General features: G+C 38.0%; 1 protein-coding gene across 10 annotated transcripts in view; it reads left to right on the top strand.

Moving 5' to 3' along the window:
* CTNNA2 (catenin alpha 2) overlaps positions 1-17,211 on the top strand; it is a 1,277,539-nt gene extending 1,260,328 nt beyond the window's left edge. For all 10 annotated transcript variants that reach the window (XM_051842709.3, XM_089327497.1, XM_051842710.3 and 7 more), the window contains one exon: positions 16,034-17,211. In XM_051842709.3, coding sequence (XP_051698669.1) covers positions 16,034-16,321 — 288 coding nt within the window. In that variant the 3' untranslated portion in view covers positions 16,322-17,211. The remainder of the gene's footprint in view (positions 1-16,033) is intronic.
* The last annotated feature ends 1,320 nt before the right edge of the window (positions 17,212-18,531 follow it).

The following is an 18,531-nucleotide window of genomic DNA, read 5'->3' as shown; positions in this document are numbered from 1 at the left end:
GCAGATGCATAGAATAAGTCTTAATTCCAGTAACTCAGTCCAGTCCGGGCTGCTCCCCACATATACTAAGTAAAGATTTCAACAGTTTGCACCCACACAGACACACACAGTGTAAAGTACTGTTTGAGTACTAGTTATACCATTAATTCACATAATACAACACATTAAGGACAGAGATCCTACATGGGGAGTAAGTGCACAGTGACTCCTGTTGTTGACTTAACAAGTGACACTCCTATTTATGGCGTCAGTAATTATCCTAGGCTCTTGTCATGAGTTGCCAAGGCTATGGAAGCCTCTTGAGTTTGCCAACTCCGATATTTAGACAAGGTTGTAGTCAAAGTAGAACTTTAAAAATTTTTTTGTACCAAAATCAACTCATCTTTTAATTTCATTTTCCACACATATTTTGAAGTATCCTTGTACATTTTTAACTTCAGAAAACAAAGTGATAGTTTATTTTCTTTCTTAAATGGGGTAATTTTTGAATCAACAGTAGGCACTGTACACTTATCCCCATGTAGGACCTCTCTGTCCTTAACGAGTTGTACTATGAAAATTAAATGTAAAACTTTTCAAACAGTACTTTATACTTTGTGTGTGTGGGGGGGTGCAAGTTGTTGAAATCTGTACTTAGTACAGAGTTGGTCTTTTGTATATAAAGTTAATTAAAAACTAACCTTAATAAAGAATGGGATGGGATAGGGAGGGGGAGTAAGGGTTAGTAACATGGCGTAGTCTTATCTGTGGCAAGATCTACATCCCAACACCATCCTAGGCTCTAGCCCCCGCCACCATTGCTGGAAGCCAGGTGGCCACATGGCCCAACCACTGGTGGCAGCTCCACCCCATCCTATTGGGATTCACTGCTCCTCCTTCCCTGGCCGCCCCCTGGCAAAGTTTTAAAAGGACCTGATCCTGAACACGTGGCACGCTCGCTCGCTCTCTCTCTCTCTCTCTCTCTCTCTTTCTCTCCATCTCCTGATCTCTTTCCCTCTCTGTCTATCTCTTTCTCTCTTTTGATCTCTCTTATGCTCTTTATCTTCCTCCTTTCCTTCTTCGCCCCTTCCCTCAGGTCTGTTGGGTTTTCTCCAATAAACCTTTCCCTCACTCCAGTTTGGTGTGTTTTGTGGCAAGCCTAACAGTGTGGGTGGGAAGATAGGTGTGAGGGGAAGAACTGCTATAGTCCTAAAGCTGTATCTATGACATTTGTATTCATTAAATAAAAGCTTTCTTAAAATATTTTAAAATCATTAACACATCTGGCTGATGGTCTCTTGGAGATTCATATTATTTAAGTGGGTGTTTTTGAAATAATATCTATGATGAGTATCTGCAATGCAAAAATTAGTGCCAGGTGCACCCCTGAAACCTAGCAAGTAAGCGATAGGAGTTGAATGTGTTTCACCACTCAGTATTCATGTTTCGTAAGAGAAAGTTGGAGAGCTGTAACAGGTGGCAACTTCAGATATAACAGAGATCACTTTCAAATATTTACTTAGAGTCTATTTGGAGATTTTGCCTTGGAAGGTTTTAGCATATCAGGTACAGAAATAATGAGGTGGCTTTTACATCTTGTAATATGGAGATGATTTAACTTTGCAAAGGCTAGGTCCATAGGGACTCCAAGATAGGGATTGTGCCTTGACGAAACTTTCATCTTAATATTAACCATGATTTTTAGTAGGGGTAGGATACTGTATCATACTGTCTCCAACTCTTTAGTGTTTATCTTTGTGCCCTGGTTAAAAGTTGTCATTTTCTTGGATTTAAAGTAGTACCTCATTTTTTTTCCTAAGGAAGTTTTCCAATTTCATAAATTTGAGGCTTTCTTTCAAAGGAAGCATTAATATTTTGTTCTATGATTTTTGGCACTAGTGTTTGCATTTCCAATCTCTTGAGGATTCTGCTTGCTTTAATCTGTTAAATTTGCAAGTTTCTTGTATAGCTCAGCCTCCTTTGCAAGGGACCAGACAATATGCTGTCCACCCATAGATGTCCTTTGTTGAACTACAGAGGTAACATTTCCAGTTTTAGATTGAAGGGCGTCCACTGGAGCTTTTGCTGTATCTTCCTAGAGTACATTCACTCCAGGAGAGACCGACTAGAAGGTTCCAAACTAGGCCAAGCCCTGGCAGGTACCTCTCCTGGCTTCTAAGCAGAACCACCTTAAATACCCTTTATGTATCTTATTCAAAGCAGTTAGAGCTATGGTATATTGTTAAATACACCAAGGATAGAGGTTATATATCTGCGTGAATCATGATTGCAAGAATGAAAATTTGGAGAAGTTTTCTCCTCTGTGGCCTAAGAATATTTGCCCTATTGTGCTTGGTCCCATGACTCACTTTTGAACTGTTAAACACATACTAAGTCATGCCTCTCTCCAGACCAATGGTGCCAAACCTGGAATATTGTGTTCAGAGCAGGAAAAGCCTCCAGTAGATTTTCCTGGTCAAGAAAGATTGCAAGTTATGTGTCACAATAGGGTGAAGTGATATTCTACCAGATACAGATTTTGTGATCTCAAGTTCACAAAAATAACTTTCCTCTATTTCAGTTTCCTCATATGTGAGGAAGAGATGGTGATGTATACTTTGTGTATATTTTGAGAATTAGAGACGATGTATTAAAGCTTCAATACTATGCCTGGCAAACCAGATCAGTGCCTCATACATGCTGGTACTGCTAATGGGGGAGATGGTCTAGAAACAAAGACCTATGTTTTGCTTAAAAAAAAAAAGCAAAAATTAGGCACAAAGAATTCAATTGAGGCTGTTTTCTGAGCAAAGCCTGATCTTCAAACTCTGCCATTTGGAGAAAAGTAAATGAAAGAAGCCATAAGCTTTGCATTGCAGTTTAACTAAAGTATATATTCTCTAATATGCCTCTAAATTCCACTCTTTTGGAAAATCTCATGCCTTTGGGTGCTTTCCCATGGAAGCATGGACAGTTAAAAAGAATGAGTACTGGACCAGAGATTTGTGCCCTAGCTTTCTCTTCAGATAAGCCTTTACCTGTATTTCACCAACCAGTAAACTCACAATGATTCTTCAACACTCACACTCAGCAAATGTTTACGAGGGACCCATATGCTAAGTTCTGTTTTAGGTGCTTGGGATATACACAAGGGTGAGAAATGATTAACAAAAGAATATATATTGAATGATGATAACTGCATGAAAATTATTCAAGGAATAGCAAACAGGATTGAGAGTAGGAGTGAAGTAGCAATTGGCAAAGTATAGTTTTCATGAAGATGTCCCTATTTGAATAAAGATCAGATAGCAATGATGGAAAAATTCTTGCAGGAATCATGGAAAGAGTGCTCCAGTAGAAGAAATAAATATAAAGGCTTTGCATTATAAGCATCACTGGTCTCTTTGATCAAAAGCCAGTATACTTGTTTTAGTTCTTTAAACAAGGGAAAAATCAGCAGTATTGGTACCCATAACATATGAGCTTGAAGACCATTTAGATGGCATTGGACTTGAGTCAAACTGAGATGAGGATTCACTGGAGCATGTTCATGAGGGAAATGCCATTATCTGAGTTCATTATACAGGATCACTGTGGCTTCTGTTTAATAGAGAAAAAGAGGTAAACAATAGGGAGCCAGAGAAGAGATCAAACAATGGCAGCTTTCTAATGATGATGATGTCAAGTATGATTGCAGATTGCTTGTTGATTGGAGATAAAAAGGTATAACCTAAGACTCTATGTATTGAACTTAACATTGGGAAGAATTGTGTTGCCGCTGAGATGGAGAAGAGTGCAGGAGAGATAAAGTGATTCATGGGGCTCTTGCAGTCTCTGGAATATTTGGAAAATTCTATAAGACAAGATATGCAGATGCTTAGATCATTCTATCTAAGTCAGGAGGTAATCTTTGTGAAAGTACCTCTTGCAAGACCCTAAGTTGAATCTAGACTGAAACAATTAATGGTTACAACTCATTGAGCTGTGTTCTGAATTAAAGGTAGCAGGCCCTTACCTGAATCTATGGGTGTACACTTTGATTATTTGAAAATGATTTGAAAGTGTGTTAACACTGGGAATGTAATGACCAGAAAGAAAGATGTGGAGAACATTTTTCTATGTCTACTTAAATACTGTTTCAAAGTAGACAGAAAATGTGTTCAATTATAAAAAAGCTATGAATCCACTGCTCAAATTTAAAACTAATTAAAATTACTGGGTTTTAAACCCTGCATTATACTGCAGACCTCTTATAAGCCCTTGAGTAATGATACCATTTCTTTTTAATTCTCATTTCTATAATGAAAGAATTGAAACTTTAAGTTAATGTAGTATATTATTTTATATAGCGACATATGTTTATAATATTTCCCTTCAGTTATCTGCATTTTCTTTAAAAGATAATTCTTTATGAATTGTGTGAGAATAAAACAACAATACTGGAGAGAGAAGTGAAATTCATACTCATACTATTTTTAAAGTGGTCATGAACAGGTTACAGGAATCAAGTGATAGCTTTCTCCTATAAAGTGTGGTGGGAATGGTAATTGGGGTTCCTCTTGATTGCTGACTCTCATCAGCTGCAGTATTTGAGGAGGCTCTATGTTGAGAATTCTGAGACCATGTCTAGGATTAGTAGAAAAGAAGATTGTGATTGATTGGGCATGTTTGCTAATGAAGAAGTAGGAGCAATCCTGTCTTTACTGGTTACAGAAGGGACTTAGATCAGTAAATGTGTATTGTAAGAATCCCTCTTGCTTTTTCTTTTTTTTCCTGTTTTGCTTCTGTCTTACTTCTTGATGTCTCCCAACTTTTATAGGCCTTATCCTAGATAATTTCAATCTTTAGAATTTTGACTTTGAATCATCTTGGAGTTTTTCTTTGGAAGGTCTGTTTTTAGAATATGCCAGCAAAAGGCAGTGAGATTGGTATGCTTACATGTTTGCATTACCTAGTTGGAAAAAACTTGTAAATACCACTAAAGCATATGTAGATTTAAGATGGGGAGATAAGACCAGTCTTATCTGGAGATGGCAGATCCTAGATCAAATGGGTTAAGACTGGGCTAAAGATGAAAAAAAATTAAGCATTTGTAATCTACTTTAACAAAATTGAGCTACGGATTTAGGACGAAAGACTGTGAAACTCAAGTGTGTGGGTCTTGATGGAGATTAACAGAGGACTTGAGAAATTGGTCTTCAGTCTGTGACACCCTTGTATCACCAGAAAAGGCTCCATTTTTTTTTATGTATTTAAGGATATTAACTGGGGTCTGACAACAGTGTAGACTGAAAATTACACAAATTAGTGTATTAACATTGTCCAGGTAACAATCTGCATTTTAGTAGAAAATATCTAGAAATAATATCTTAACCAAACAAATATACTGAATTTTTGAAATCTTTGGACTTTTAAGTGATTTTGTAAAATATTTCATATTAACTAGCTCCTTTAATGCTTCCCAAATTAGATCTTTCAGGATTGCTATACCAGTTTAGATTATCTTTCCTCCATCTCCTAGTAGAGTCATGTTGATTGTCTATTAACTTATTAGGTCGTAAATGTTCTTAGATGCTTTGGGTGTCACATTTTTACATACAGCCTACATATTTTCTTGTTCTTGATTCCTCAATTAAAAGATTTAGTAGTGCTAAAACACATATACGTGTTTCAGTGTTTTTCTAATTCCTTCATGAAGTTCTCCGAGCTTTTCTCCCTAATACACTGAAAGTGTAATACTCATGCATTAAGAAGCAACCATTGTGGTGGTGGCTTCCATAAGACAAGAGCTAAAGAGAATCCAAAATGCTAGCTTGAGGAAACTTTGAAAGGAAAAATACTGGAAAGGAAGAGATAAGTATTTTAAAGGACCCTTTTTGGATTTTCATGGTGAATCACAGAAATAATGAACCCCAACATTTGGTTACCATGCTGCAGTTACTGAGGTTTAAGCACTTTATCTCATCTAATGAGCTTAAAAAGTGCGATTTTCATTTTTACTGTAAAAATGAAGAATGAGGTATAATGACATTCAGTAGCTTGTTCAAGATCACTTAGCCAGTGATCAATCCAATCAGGGTTTGAACTCAGGCACTGTTAAAGTTCAGATTCCAGGTTTTCATCAGGATTCCAAAGGTGAAAAGAGAAGGGAAACAAGGAGGCAGCAGGAAAAGCAGGAATGTGACACCATGCAACCACAGAAGGGAGAGTAGATGCAGCTTGAAGAAAGGGGTGGGGACGAGGTGACCACACACATGCCTCTTCCAACCAGCACCCGAATACACATTGTATGCTGGAGACTTGGGGCCATTCTGTATGTTGTTAAAAAATCTTTAGTACCCTTATTGGCAGTATCCAAGTTTATAAAGAATCAGAAGTGTGTCGTGTCCATTAGCAACTCTTGGATCCATTGTTTGAAGGCTTACTGCTCTTGGATCCTTGGACAGTGGCTCAATGTATATTTATCTCTTGCCTGTGATGCCACATGAGAGGGAAAATGGTGGAAATGAAGGGATTAAAGGTAGTCCCACTCTACTACTGGCTCTCCTATAGAAAATGCAAAAGGGAATTATTATAAGATAGAACCCTTAGATTGTTCATATGCTTCAGCATGTCTGTACTAAGATGACAAGACCAAGTTAGTATATTGGGTATTTATGGGACATAAGGACCATCTTTCAGCCTAAGGCTATCTTCCAGTAATGGCAGATGCCTGAAAATCCATGGGCACTTCTTCCCTTGTTCAGTTTCCTCATGATTTTTTTTTTTTTTTACATTGGAACAAATGACTTAGAGAAGTTCTGTGGATTTCAAGAATGAGAAAAGGAAGGGAAAGGAAGGGTGCTTAATGGAAGCAGAGAAGGAAGAAATATACAATAAGGAGACAGAGACTGCCTAGATGAAGTTTATAAGGCCAGCGCAACTCAATACTCTGACTTCTCTGGGAGTCCAAGGTTAGCAAGAATGCCTTATTTTGGGTTGAGTAAAAGCTGTTCTTTCTTTAATGGTGAGAAAAAATGGCTCAAAGCCATATTTAGAAAATTTGTTGACTGTAATTAAACCTTCATGGGAGTCCCCAAGGTTTACTTACCTATAATTGAAAAAATGCAAATGAAGATAGTTAATCAGTGGACTGGCTGACTATGAAGCGGTACTATCTACCTAAATGAATTAAAAAGGAAGATGCAAATATGTCCAGTTGAGAAAGTTACCCGAGAGCCAACTGGTAAAATTTTCAGCAAGGCTGTGGAGACTTTTTTCTTAGCCTGACTGTAATTGCAGTGCCTTTCTGCTAAGGTCTTTGCCAGACTCATCTTGCACCATCACATACGGATTTCCGAACAACTGGCCTTCAGCACTGGTGGAACACCAGCTGCCTCTCTGGCATCACTCAAGGAAGCCCTGCAGAAAAATAACAGATCTCCTTTCCCCCTTTCTGTGCTGATTGATCCACTACTTAAAGCTGTAAAATATGTGCTTTTCAAGATCCTATATCAAGGAGGAAGAACACTCCTGGGTTTAATCAACACTCCAGGAACTACCCCACCATTATTTTAGCTATCTGTTATAAGGAATGAGTATGTGTTATTATTTATTTTCAGGTGGCTTTTAAACAGTGTAACAGTCATTCTCACCTCAGATATCCTATTTGTTGATACATACAACTAAGATTTATCATCTGGCTTAAAGTTAGCCTCCAAAAGATTTGCACTTCTGTTAATACTTATGTCTTCTCTTTACCGATCTCCTTAATTAGCAACACAGAATATGATGTCATTATCAAGAAGTACACAATTTCTCCCCAGAAACTGGCTGGGAGAGAAAAAGGGTGAATGCAGTATCACTTAGATAAAAACATTTGGCCGTAGTCTTACAGGTAGCAAGGAAAACAATATGAAGACAGAGTTAGAGGTACAATGGATGATCTATCTATGCTGTAGCTGGCATCAAGTTGCTTTTTGACAATTCTGTCACAAAGTGACCTCTTGGAGGAAGGCGGTAAATATGCTTCCTTACCCGTGCCACTTAGCAGATTCTGAGGGAACAAAATGCCATGATTGATTAATAATGCCTGCCATGGATACTCTTGCGGTGAGTGGCAACTTGCTGCCCTGTGCTCACCACTGTCATTCTCTTCAGAGCAAAGAATCCTGCTTTGCCAGCTTGCTTCATTGTCGGTGTTTGCGAAGGAAGAGTAAGTGGACCAGAGCTTGCCATACAGGCAATGTCTTTTTTGCAAGCAGATAAAAATCCTGAGAGGACTAAGGGTGAAAGATGTGATTAGGCTGCAGCTTTTCACCATGTCTTTGCTTATTTATCACCCTGGACTTGATACTTTTTTTAAAAAAAAAGTGTTATTGATACAGACTCTGAAAAATGTAGGCAGATATTTCAAATGTACCACAGTTTCTAAGAAGATCAAATATTCCTTAAAAGCCTCATGGATTTTTTTAAACATAAAATATTCTTGGCGGATAATAGGCTCCAATGTTCTGGGTTTCTAACCTCTCATTCATTAACAGCAAAGCTGACTTGTAGCTCAATCTTTTTTTTTTTTTTCTTCCCTGCAAGCTATTTGTGACTTCTTGTGGTGAGATAATAGTTTAAATATAAGTAAATGACCAGCTCCAGTGGAAAGATTCTAGTTTTCCCAATGTGTTTGCTTTGAAACACTGCCAATTTTTTCATCACAACTTCCACCTGGAAAACCTAACCCAGGCCTAAATTAGTAGAGACTTCTAAAAATACCTGAATGCTAAAACTACATTATTGCCATTTGAAGACCTTGCAGGTGGCTAACATGGGCTTTGACCATACCAGGGAACCATTTTAGCATTCTCTAAATCATTACTGTTTTTAGCTCTGATGACGTAATAGAAGCAACCGTGGTCCAAATAGGACTGGGTTTCTTCTTCCAGGTATTTCTAAGCCTTTTGAAATAATCAAGGTATCCTTAGCTTTCATATTTCAAAATCACCTTTCAAGTGGGCTTGGTTTATTTTATTCTGTTTAGTTTATCCAGAAGTTCCTTGGCATTTGTATTACTTTAAATTCAATGAAAGATTGTTTTGTTGCTTGGATTTCCATGAATGTCCATTTGCTACATAAAATTTTGAGTAGTAGATCACCATCATCTTTGAAAACAGACATACAACCTGCAAATTAATGTAATTAACTGCTCATCTTTACAAGTTGACATCCTAAGATATTTATTATGTCATATATAGTTAACCCAATATTTTCCACCCCTTCACATTATTTGCACTTTTGAAAATGTTGTCTGTTTCTTAAAGCAAACCATTAAATCTAAGTAGTATTTATTTTACTGCTGGTTTGTCTCAGGAAGTCCACTAGTATTCGAAAAGATTGCCAATTAACTATTCTGTAGACAGCCATGGCTATTTTCTTTCCAAATAAGATATTATTTGATGATGTAATATCTAAAATTATTAAAAGGTTACTGAGTTTGATCTTGAAAGTCTTCTGAGAAAATTTCTAGTAAATTTATTGGACTTAGGGAGAGAATATGGTTTTCATATTTCAGTGTTCCATTTTCTCTCTTTATAAAAATACTATAATGACAATAAAGGAAAAAATTCAGACAAATGGACATACATTACGTACCTACAGTATGTAGAATACTATTCATGAAACAACTGGGAAAATCACTATTAGCAAAGCATTTGATTTCTTTTCTCTACCTCTCTAAGATTAACACCCATAATTACAGTTGTGTCTTCCGTGACTCCAAATAGTTCTATATAGAACACAGATACCTTAACCCCAGCATGTCCAAAGCTAATGTCCAAAGTATTACAGCACTTCAGCTTCCTTCTTCTTTCTTTTTTTTTTTTTTTCTTTTTTTGACAGGCAGAGTGAACAGTGAGAGAGAGAGACAGAGAGAAAGGTCTTCCTTTGCCGTTAGTTCACCCTCCAATGGCTGCCGTGGCCAGCGCGCTGCGCTGATCCAATGGCAGGAACCAGGTACTTCTCCTGGTCTCCCATGGGGTGCAGGGCCCAAGCACTTGGGCCATCCTCCACTGCACTCCCTGGCCACAGCAGAGAGCTGGCCTGGAAGAGGGGCAACTGGGACAGAATCCGGCGCCCCGACCGGGACTAGAACCTGGTGTGCCGGCGCCACAAGGTGGAGGATTAGTCTAGTGAGTCGCGGTGCCGGCTGCTTCCTTCTTATTTCTAACAATGGGTTAAGAGTGCCAAGATTATTATAGCTAGGAATTTGAGGATTGCCCTCCTATTTTATCATTTGAAGGGAATTTAGGTATCATGCCACTGAGTCATTTTTCTTCTGCCTTACTCCTGACTGACTCAAGGTAGATCCCCTATTTATTTTGTTCCTTTAGCATCTTACATCCTAATAAAACTTTTATCATGTTATTTTGTGTCATTTTGCTTATTATACTGTGAGCTGTTGGGGTCTAGTATTTGTTTACTTAGGTTTGCATTGTATACCTGACAGGTGTATTGGTTGGTACAAAGTACATATTCAATAGGTATCTGAAGAAAAGCTTGAATGGATAAGTATATAGGTGGGAAGATGTAAGGGCAGACTCTAGGTTTAAGAGTAGATGAGAATTCAGTATTTCAAGGTATGTGTTGTCCTTTTATTCAAAGGAGTGCATTTGCTTCCTATATAAGAGCACTTGTCCAGCATTGGTGAACAGTATCTGACTAATGACATGGGTCCTGGAAACAACCAGAGGATTATGTAATTGTAACAAAGTCTTTCCAGGTGCTTGTCATGGCACTCTTCAGCTTGGATACTGTAAGGCATTAGGCAGCACAAATATTGATGAATGGGACAAACACAATTCAAGAAAATCTTTCCCCCCACTCAAAACACAAAGTGAGGATGATACAGGGAAAGAGAAAATTGGCTGTCAATTAGAAATTCAGTAGGATTAAGGAGAACACAGTGGTAACAGAGGTAAGGGAAAAAAAGCCCAAACGTGCCCTATAAAAATGGCTGTAAAATAGCTCTGCCGCCCTTATTTGCTGTTCATGGACTGTAATAGAACAAGATGTGAGGAAACATCTGTTGCCTTTTTAAAATAGTACTTTGGTATTTTAAAAGAATAGTGACAGATTTAGGAGAAGTTAATTTCTATGGTTGGGGACAGCAGACACCTAAGGGATAGAACAGGGAGAATTCATCAAGCACAATTTGATTGATTTTTAGATAGAGGATTCGTCTTTCATGCATGGCTCTGGGAGGCAGTAGGGAACAATGGTTAGAGCATACGCTCTGGACTTCTATTGCCTAAGTTTAAGTCTCGGTTCCATCACTTACTTGCAGTGTGTTATTGGGAAACCCCTGTGAGTCCTCTGAGTCCCATGTGGGCATACGACTGTTACCATCTCAGGAACGGTTATTAGATTGAATAATAGAAATTAAACCAAATACAGAGAACTGTATAGAAATTAAGTCTAATACAGGGAGCTAATGCAGAGACTGGAACATGGTCTCATTTGCTAAATGCAGCATGTTATTTTTTAAATGAGCTGAAAATGAGCAGTGTTTCTTACAGTAGATACAGGAACTTAATGGGATGTCCAGTAGGAACAGAAAGGACCTTAAACAGGAAAAGGTGATCCTTTTCTGCTGTGAAGGCCAAGCAATGTAACGAGGCTGGCATGAGGAATGGTTGAGATGTGATTGACTTTTGTGGCCATTTGAAAGCTAACAAGACTATCTCAGGTAAAGGCTTGAAACACACAATGTTTGTATTCCTTCAATAAAATAAAAAAAAAAAAAATAGTGGCCAAGCTCCACCTAAAGAAACAACCAGCCATGGCTGTATAATACATGTGCTTAAAAAAAAAATAAAAACAAAAAAACTAAACCTGACAAGAGAAAGAGAAATTAGCTGCAATCAGACTCCAGGCACCGCTGCTTCGATGATGAATCCCCATGAAGAAGACAGCCCAAAGGCCAGAGATTCTATGGATGCGTGACCACTGAGCAGGAACTCACCTGAGGCCAGACGTGCTAGGGAGGGAGAGTTCAAACATGGACACTAAAAATGACAGAGAAACAGAGGTGCTGATTAGACCTAATGAGGATGTTACCAGGATATTTCCAGGTTTGGAGGACAAATGTTCAGCCTGGACAGGGTGAATAGAAATGAGTTGTCTAGGAATGCTAGGTAGTAAGTGAAAAGACCTCAGAGAATGAATTATACTCTCATGAGCAATACTGTGTAAGAATTCAGATGCTGGCTTTGGAGAGAAATGGTGCTGGTTTTAACCCCTACTTTGTCAAATACCACAGGGGCGAGTTACATTACTCTCCAAGCTTTGCTTCCCTCATCTGTAAAGTTAGAGTAAGACTCATAATTCCTACTTCCAGAATTTTTCAAAATAATTAAAAGGACTCAGGCAGTGCCAGGTATCTAGTGAGTGTTCGATTAATGTTGGTTATTATTAGAACTTCCTTTACACATATTTGTTTTCATATCTTATTTGAAAATGCCAAAAGTTATAGTATAAATCACAAAATAGAGTATAATTATGCTAAGTGTCCTTTCCTTAAAAAGATTTGTTTATTTGAAAATCGAGAGGGAGATACAGAGAGAGAGACCTCCCATCTGTTCGTTCCTGCCCCATATGGCTCCAATGCACAGGACTGGGCCAGGCTGAAGCCAGGAGCTGCTTCCTGGTCTCCCATGTGGGTGACAGGCACCCTAGCACATGGGCCATCTTCCACTGCTTCTCCCAGGCTGTTAGCAGGGAGCTGACTTAGAAGTGGAGCAACTGGTATGTGAACCAGCCCCCATATGGGATGCTGGCATTGCAGGTGGAGGCTTTACGCACTATGCCACTACACCGGCACCAAGTGTCCAGTTTTAAAACTTGCCTAAAAATATTTTTTTGACATGTAACCACTTTCTAGTGCATTTTTAGCAAAAAAATAAATAAAATAAAAAATTCATTTAGAGATCAGTTCTGGGTACCTTTTGGACAAACACAGAATCCACTTTAAAATAATAAGAATTCTTATGGTGCTAGTAATGGTCTCTATCAGGAAAGTAGGTCTAGGACAAAGAGCAAAATTGAAGTCAAATTTTGTACTAGCACTTTAAAGCTGGGCTTATTGTCTGTGTATATAATTCATTCAAGGTTAATTGTCTGGGCCCCTCATCTCCTCACTTGATCTTGCCATAAATTCAAGATCAGCCTTAGAAGGAAACTTGAATAGAATCACTGGCTTTGTATTTCAGAGCTGATTCACTCTCAACCAATGTATTAGGTTTATTCACAGGGTTCCTGCTTGAGGCTGGGAGCGTAAAGGGGTTTGGAAGAAGAGGGAAGCTCGCATACTTTTGCTGCAGAATTAGACACCATCTATATGAAAATAGAATCTGTGGTAGAAATCTCTGGCTTCCTTGTAATCCTCTTCAGACCAGCTCAGTTCTTCCAAGACTCATTCTTTGGGAACCATTTAATTATAATAGACATAGCTTATTCTAGTTCTTCTAATTCTGATGTCCCAAAGAAAATCAACAGAACTCTCTGATGTATTATCTCACCGTCTCTTTAACCATAGTATATAATATAATTAACCAATCACAATATTACTTATTTTTGAAACCTGGCAGACATACAGGGAACTATCAGTGGGCCAAGGGGGTGGCGTGTGCAGCTACTGCAGGAACACTGATTGATTTACTCCTAATTATGCCAATATTTTGCTGTCTCCATCTCTGTGTTTCATCACTCACACTTCTACCTGGGGGGAGAGATTAGAGAATGATGGAAAACATAAAGAAGTGAAATCCAGTCAGATGACTAGCTTTGAGGTTGCTAAAATTTGTATAGTACAGTGGGAATCTTGAAATCTTTGCATGAAGTAAGGCCTTAGATAGTTGTTGGGTTTCATGAATTCCCCTGGTTCTCAAACTTTGACATGTATCAGAATCTTCTGAAGGACTAGTTAAAATAGGACTGCAAGTTTGTTTGCTTCAGTACATTTTAAACTGGGCCTGAGAAATTGCATTTCTAACAGTTCCCAGGTGGTAATAATGCTGCTACTTCAGATGCTCTGCTTGAGAACCACTGTATGAATCCATACTTAGCTTCTCCTGTTAACAAGAATAATCTAAAATTTGCTTTTACTTTAGCTAGATTTAGAAACTTAGGGTATATAAACTTTATGGGTTAAGCAGTTATTTTGGTATATGTGTATCTTGTATGATAGGAATGGTCAAGTGAAGTGAGTTACTCTATAAATTTGGTTAATTCACAAAGCAGTCAGTTATATGTGCACTGAATCATGGCTCTAATCCATAAGTATCTTTGATTTTCTGTATTATAGGATTTTTTTTTAGTGGTAAAGCCTTAAGTCTATGCTATCATAATATTGTAAGGGATTCATGCATACAAAGCATATTTCTTTGTTTCCCCCATTGGCCACACCCTACAAGCTTCCTTAGTGAATAAATAATTCAGCATATTTGATTGTCATAGCTTTTTAACCCAGAATGAAACTTAACTAGATCAAGTGCATCACAAAGGCATTAAACTCATCTTCTGATGACTGCAATTACTATGTGGGACACATGTTAGTCTTGAAAAGGCATGAAGCTGGAGTAATGCCAGTCACACCACATAGGGAAACCACAGGGTTTAGTGTTTCCTGGCTTAAATGCCTTGCTAATCATCCAGCCCTCAGAACACTGAGTACTTCGTTATAATTCTTTTTTTAATGCAGGTACTGCTTATGACTGACAGGTTGTATAACAACCAGGGATGCCATATTTAGGCACATCCTTAGTTGCTTTATTTAACTGCAATGGATATCTTTTCTTAGTTGATATTATAAGAAATTAATGGAAAAATTAACCTATGTTCAAATGTCCCTAAGGTTGGGGTACTACTTCTAGTCCAATGGTTAATTCTTTCCTTTCACTATGTCACGTAGAGTCCTGGCTGAAAGACAGTTTGGAAAATGTAGTTCTGAGATTTTCCAGGGTCTATAGTGCAGACAGTGAAGTAAGAAGGTGAAAACAAATAGCTGAATGTTCTAGGATATTGTAAAGAACACCATAGCATCTGAGTGGTTAAAAGCAAAAACAAAACAAAACAAAACAAACAAAAAAAACCCTAACAAGTCTCTGATCTTAGATTCTTATCATAGGCCTCTAAACCTATTCTCAAGTTGTGACTTATGGCATTTTTAAATGTAATCCTAACTCCACAGGGCAGTGCAGACCAAAATTTCTGGGCTTCTGCATACATGAGCTTTGAATACATCAGCTTTTTCATGGTAAAATGGCAATGACAATATGCCTAATGCTTTGAGATATAAGAATTAAATGGGAAAATACTTCAGAGTTCTTAGCGTAGTACTTGTCACATAGAAAGAACTCAACATTTCATTAAATCTTGGATATGGAGACATCAGTGACTGTTCCCCAATTTATTAGACGCTGACACAATTACTGGTATTTATATAAGAATGATATTCATTATGTGGAAATAATTAAATGGATACTCAGAGCTCCATAACCTAAGTAAGAAACAGAATACCCATGGGTCGTATCTATGCTTAACTGCTTGTATCTTCACTAATTCTGTGTCTAGGATAGGAAATGGTCTATGATAGAAAGGCATGTTCACCGTCAGAGCCAGAAAAGTCTGAATATAACTCTTTATAGCATTTGATTCTTCAGTACCTGCCAAAGGCTTTTCAAACATTTTTGCTAATCAGGCTAATATAATAATATTGAGATATTTCACTTTAGCAAATTTTTGTCTAGGAATCACACATGTTAAAAAGGGTTTAGTGGTATTGAGATTTTAGAAAGCTATGAATCATAGACCAATCTTTTTTTTTTTCTTTTTTCTTTGGGATTAAACATAGGAGAGGACAAGTGACTGATCTGTAGCCTATGTATCTTGTGCTAACTCGCTCCTTTTTGGTAATACTGTATACTTGTCCAAGCAAAACAGTGTTTGACTTGTGAAATTGTACCAACATGTTGTGCATTTGGGGACTCAGTTAACCCAGGTGTATTTTATTCTTCTCCCACTCTAGCTGGACAGTGCTACATCACTTATCCAGGCAGCTAAAAACCTGATGAATGCTGTTGTCCTCACGGTGAAAGCATCCTATGTGGCCTCAACCAAATACCAGAAGGTCTATGGGACAGCTGCTGTCAACTCACCTGTTGTGTCTTGGAAGATGAAGGCTCCAGAGAAGAAGCCACTTGTCAAGAGAGAAAAGCCTGAAGAATTCCAGACCCGAGTTAGAAGAGGTTCTCAGAAGAAACACATTTCGCCTGTACAGGCTTTAAGTGAATTCAAAGCAATGGATTCCTTCTAGGACGATAGGGTTTCGCAAGAGAGCTTTTTCTTTTTTTCTTTTCTTCTTTTCTTTTGAATTCCATTTTTGTATGCATACCTGCCGACTCGTATGCCTCTGGCATGGGGAAATTAAGGGAGCAGTATCTGTTTGCATGTAAGATGAGATGGGATCAATACTGCTGATCCATCCGTAGCCCTGGGAGGGGACAGGGGATTCCTGTCCCGAGGTAGCACAGAGCTGTCCTTTGCAAATTCTCATAAAGCTGGGCAAAGAGTTCCCATCACAGTGTTCATGGGAGCGGGAGGGAGGGGGAAAATAAACTTAACTAAAAGAGCAAACTCTAATGCATGCAAGAATCATTAGGTTGGCAGGTATATTCATAAGTGAAAAATCTGGAAGTGTAATGGTAGAACATAAAACTTGTATTGCTTCTGTTTCAGTGCAAAAATGTACTAGCCAATACGCTTAAATGTGTGGCCCACAAATTGAACAATTTATCCTTGAAGTCATATCCATGATATTAAGTGGATTTTTATCAGAGAGGAAACTAACTAGTCCAGAATAAAGTGCTTCTTTTAATCTGCATTCTGTTCTTTTCCAGTAGTGCCATTACTAGTGCTCATGTTATAATTTTTCCCCTTTACTGAAAACAATAAACATTTGTTTGAGATAATTAAAATCATTCTGAGGGCACTGGAAGCACAATATGGTGATCAATCTTGTGTTTTTCTTTTTTAATTTAAACTATGATTTTGCTAGAAATAGAAAGCCCAGTGGTGGAGTGTTAGCAGAATGGAAACTGACCATGTTTGAAGGTTTAGAGGCAAATACATAGGTGTAGCTTGGAGTGCTGGTATCTAACATACCCGTTGTATCCACTAACTCAAAATAAACACATTTAATCTTGACATCTGAAAAATGTTTTCATTCTTTAAATGCCTACTTAATAAATTGGAGCATCTTCTTAAAATTGATTCAAATGCGTTTTGTTTGGGTGTGTTTTGGAAATTACAGACAAAATCTGTGATTTCCAAATAATTCTCTTAGTCATCTTCAGAAAACAAAAAATTTTTTTTCATTTGTTTTAATTTACTTTCTAACTGAATCTAAAATGAGAAATTCTTTTATTAGAGTTTTCTGGGCCATGTGCAGCCTTGGGCGAAACTTAATGTGTTCTCAGAAACATAAACTGAAAAAAAATTGTAGAGAAGCACATTAATTTCAAACTATTTAATACATTTTAATTTTTCCCTAAATTGGAAAAAAACAGGGCCTCTGTCCCATAACCATGGAGGAGTGACTATAATCTTCCATCTGTGGACTAAAGAGTCTGAAAAAATAATCAAAACAATATTCACCTGAATGCTGCAAACTCTTCCCACTAGAGTCATAACTTCAGACAATCACATTATTTATGTCTTTAGATGACTTCTAATAAAATATGCACATATTTCTTAGCAATGTGACAACATACTACCAGTCATGAGCAACTAAGCTTATGCCAGCTTAAGCGTATTAGAATGCTTGAGTTTGAGGCCTGACTCCACTTTTGATTCCAGCTCCCTGCTAATGTGTACCCTGGGCATCAACAAGCTCAAGTACCTGTATCCCTACTGTCCACTTGGAAGACCTGGATTGCATTCCCAGTTTCTGGCTTTGGCCTGGCCCAGCTAGAGCTGTTGTGAGCATTTGAGGAGTGAATCTGTCTCTGTCTCTATGCTTTTCCAATAAATAAAAATGAGCAGTTTTTTTTTTTTTAAATAAAGCAGAGGATAGATGTGAAGGAGAGAAATCTTAGTCCCAAATCTTATTTAGAAATGGTTCTGCTCGTACTACTGAAAATGTCTGTTCATGAGGGAGTTGCAATACAGGCTGTGGACTGGTTTGCAGCAGAAGTCAGTAGATCTTGGATAACTAGCCTGCTCCTCAGTGTTCATAAACATTCAGAGAGGCACCAGAGACCTTCATTCATTCACAAATATTTAAGGAATGCTTTCTCTTGAGGTAGGTCCTAGGCTGAGCATACCACTCAGTCAATTTATGGGCAGCTTTCTCCATCAGCACATGAGTACAGCACTCTCAACACCACTGTTGCCCGCTAACCTGGAGAACTGACACTGTATTCTCAACAGCATACTCTCAGTTCTGAGAAATGTTTCTCTCCCCAACAGTGTAAGAGCAACCTTTAGAGAAAATTTTCTCCAAAAGGCCCACTCATTGCATTTTTT

The sequence above is a fragment of the Oryctolagus cuniculus genome, chromosome 2 (genome assembly GCF_051225735.1).
Source record: "Oryctolagus cuniculus isolate XC-2025 breed Fujian yellow rabbit chromosome 2, ASM5122573v1, whole genome shotgun sequence".
In the NCBI taxonomy this organism is placed as follows: Eukaryota; Metazoa; Chordata; class Mammalia; order Lagomorpha; family Leporidae; genus Oryctolagus; species Oryctolagus cuniculus.
The sequence above is the reverse complement of the archived record's forward strand: the minus strand, read 5'-3'. Positions and strand labels throughout refer to the sequence as shown.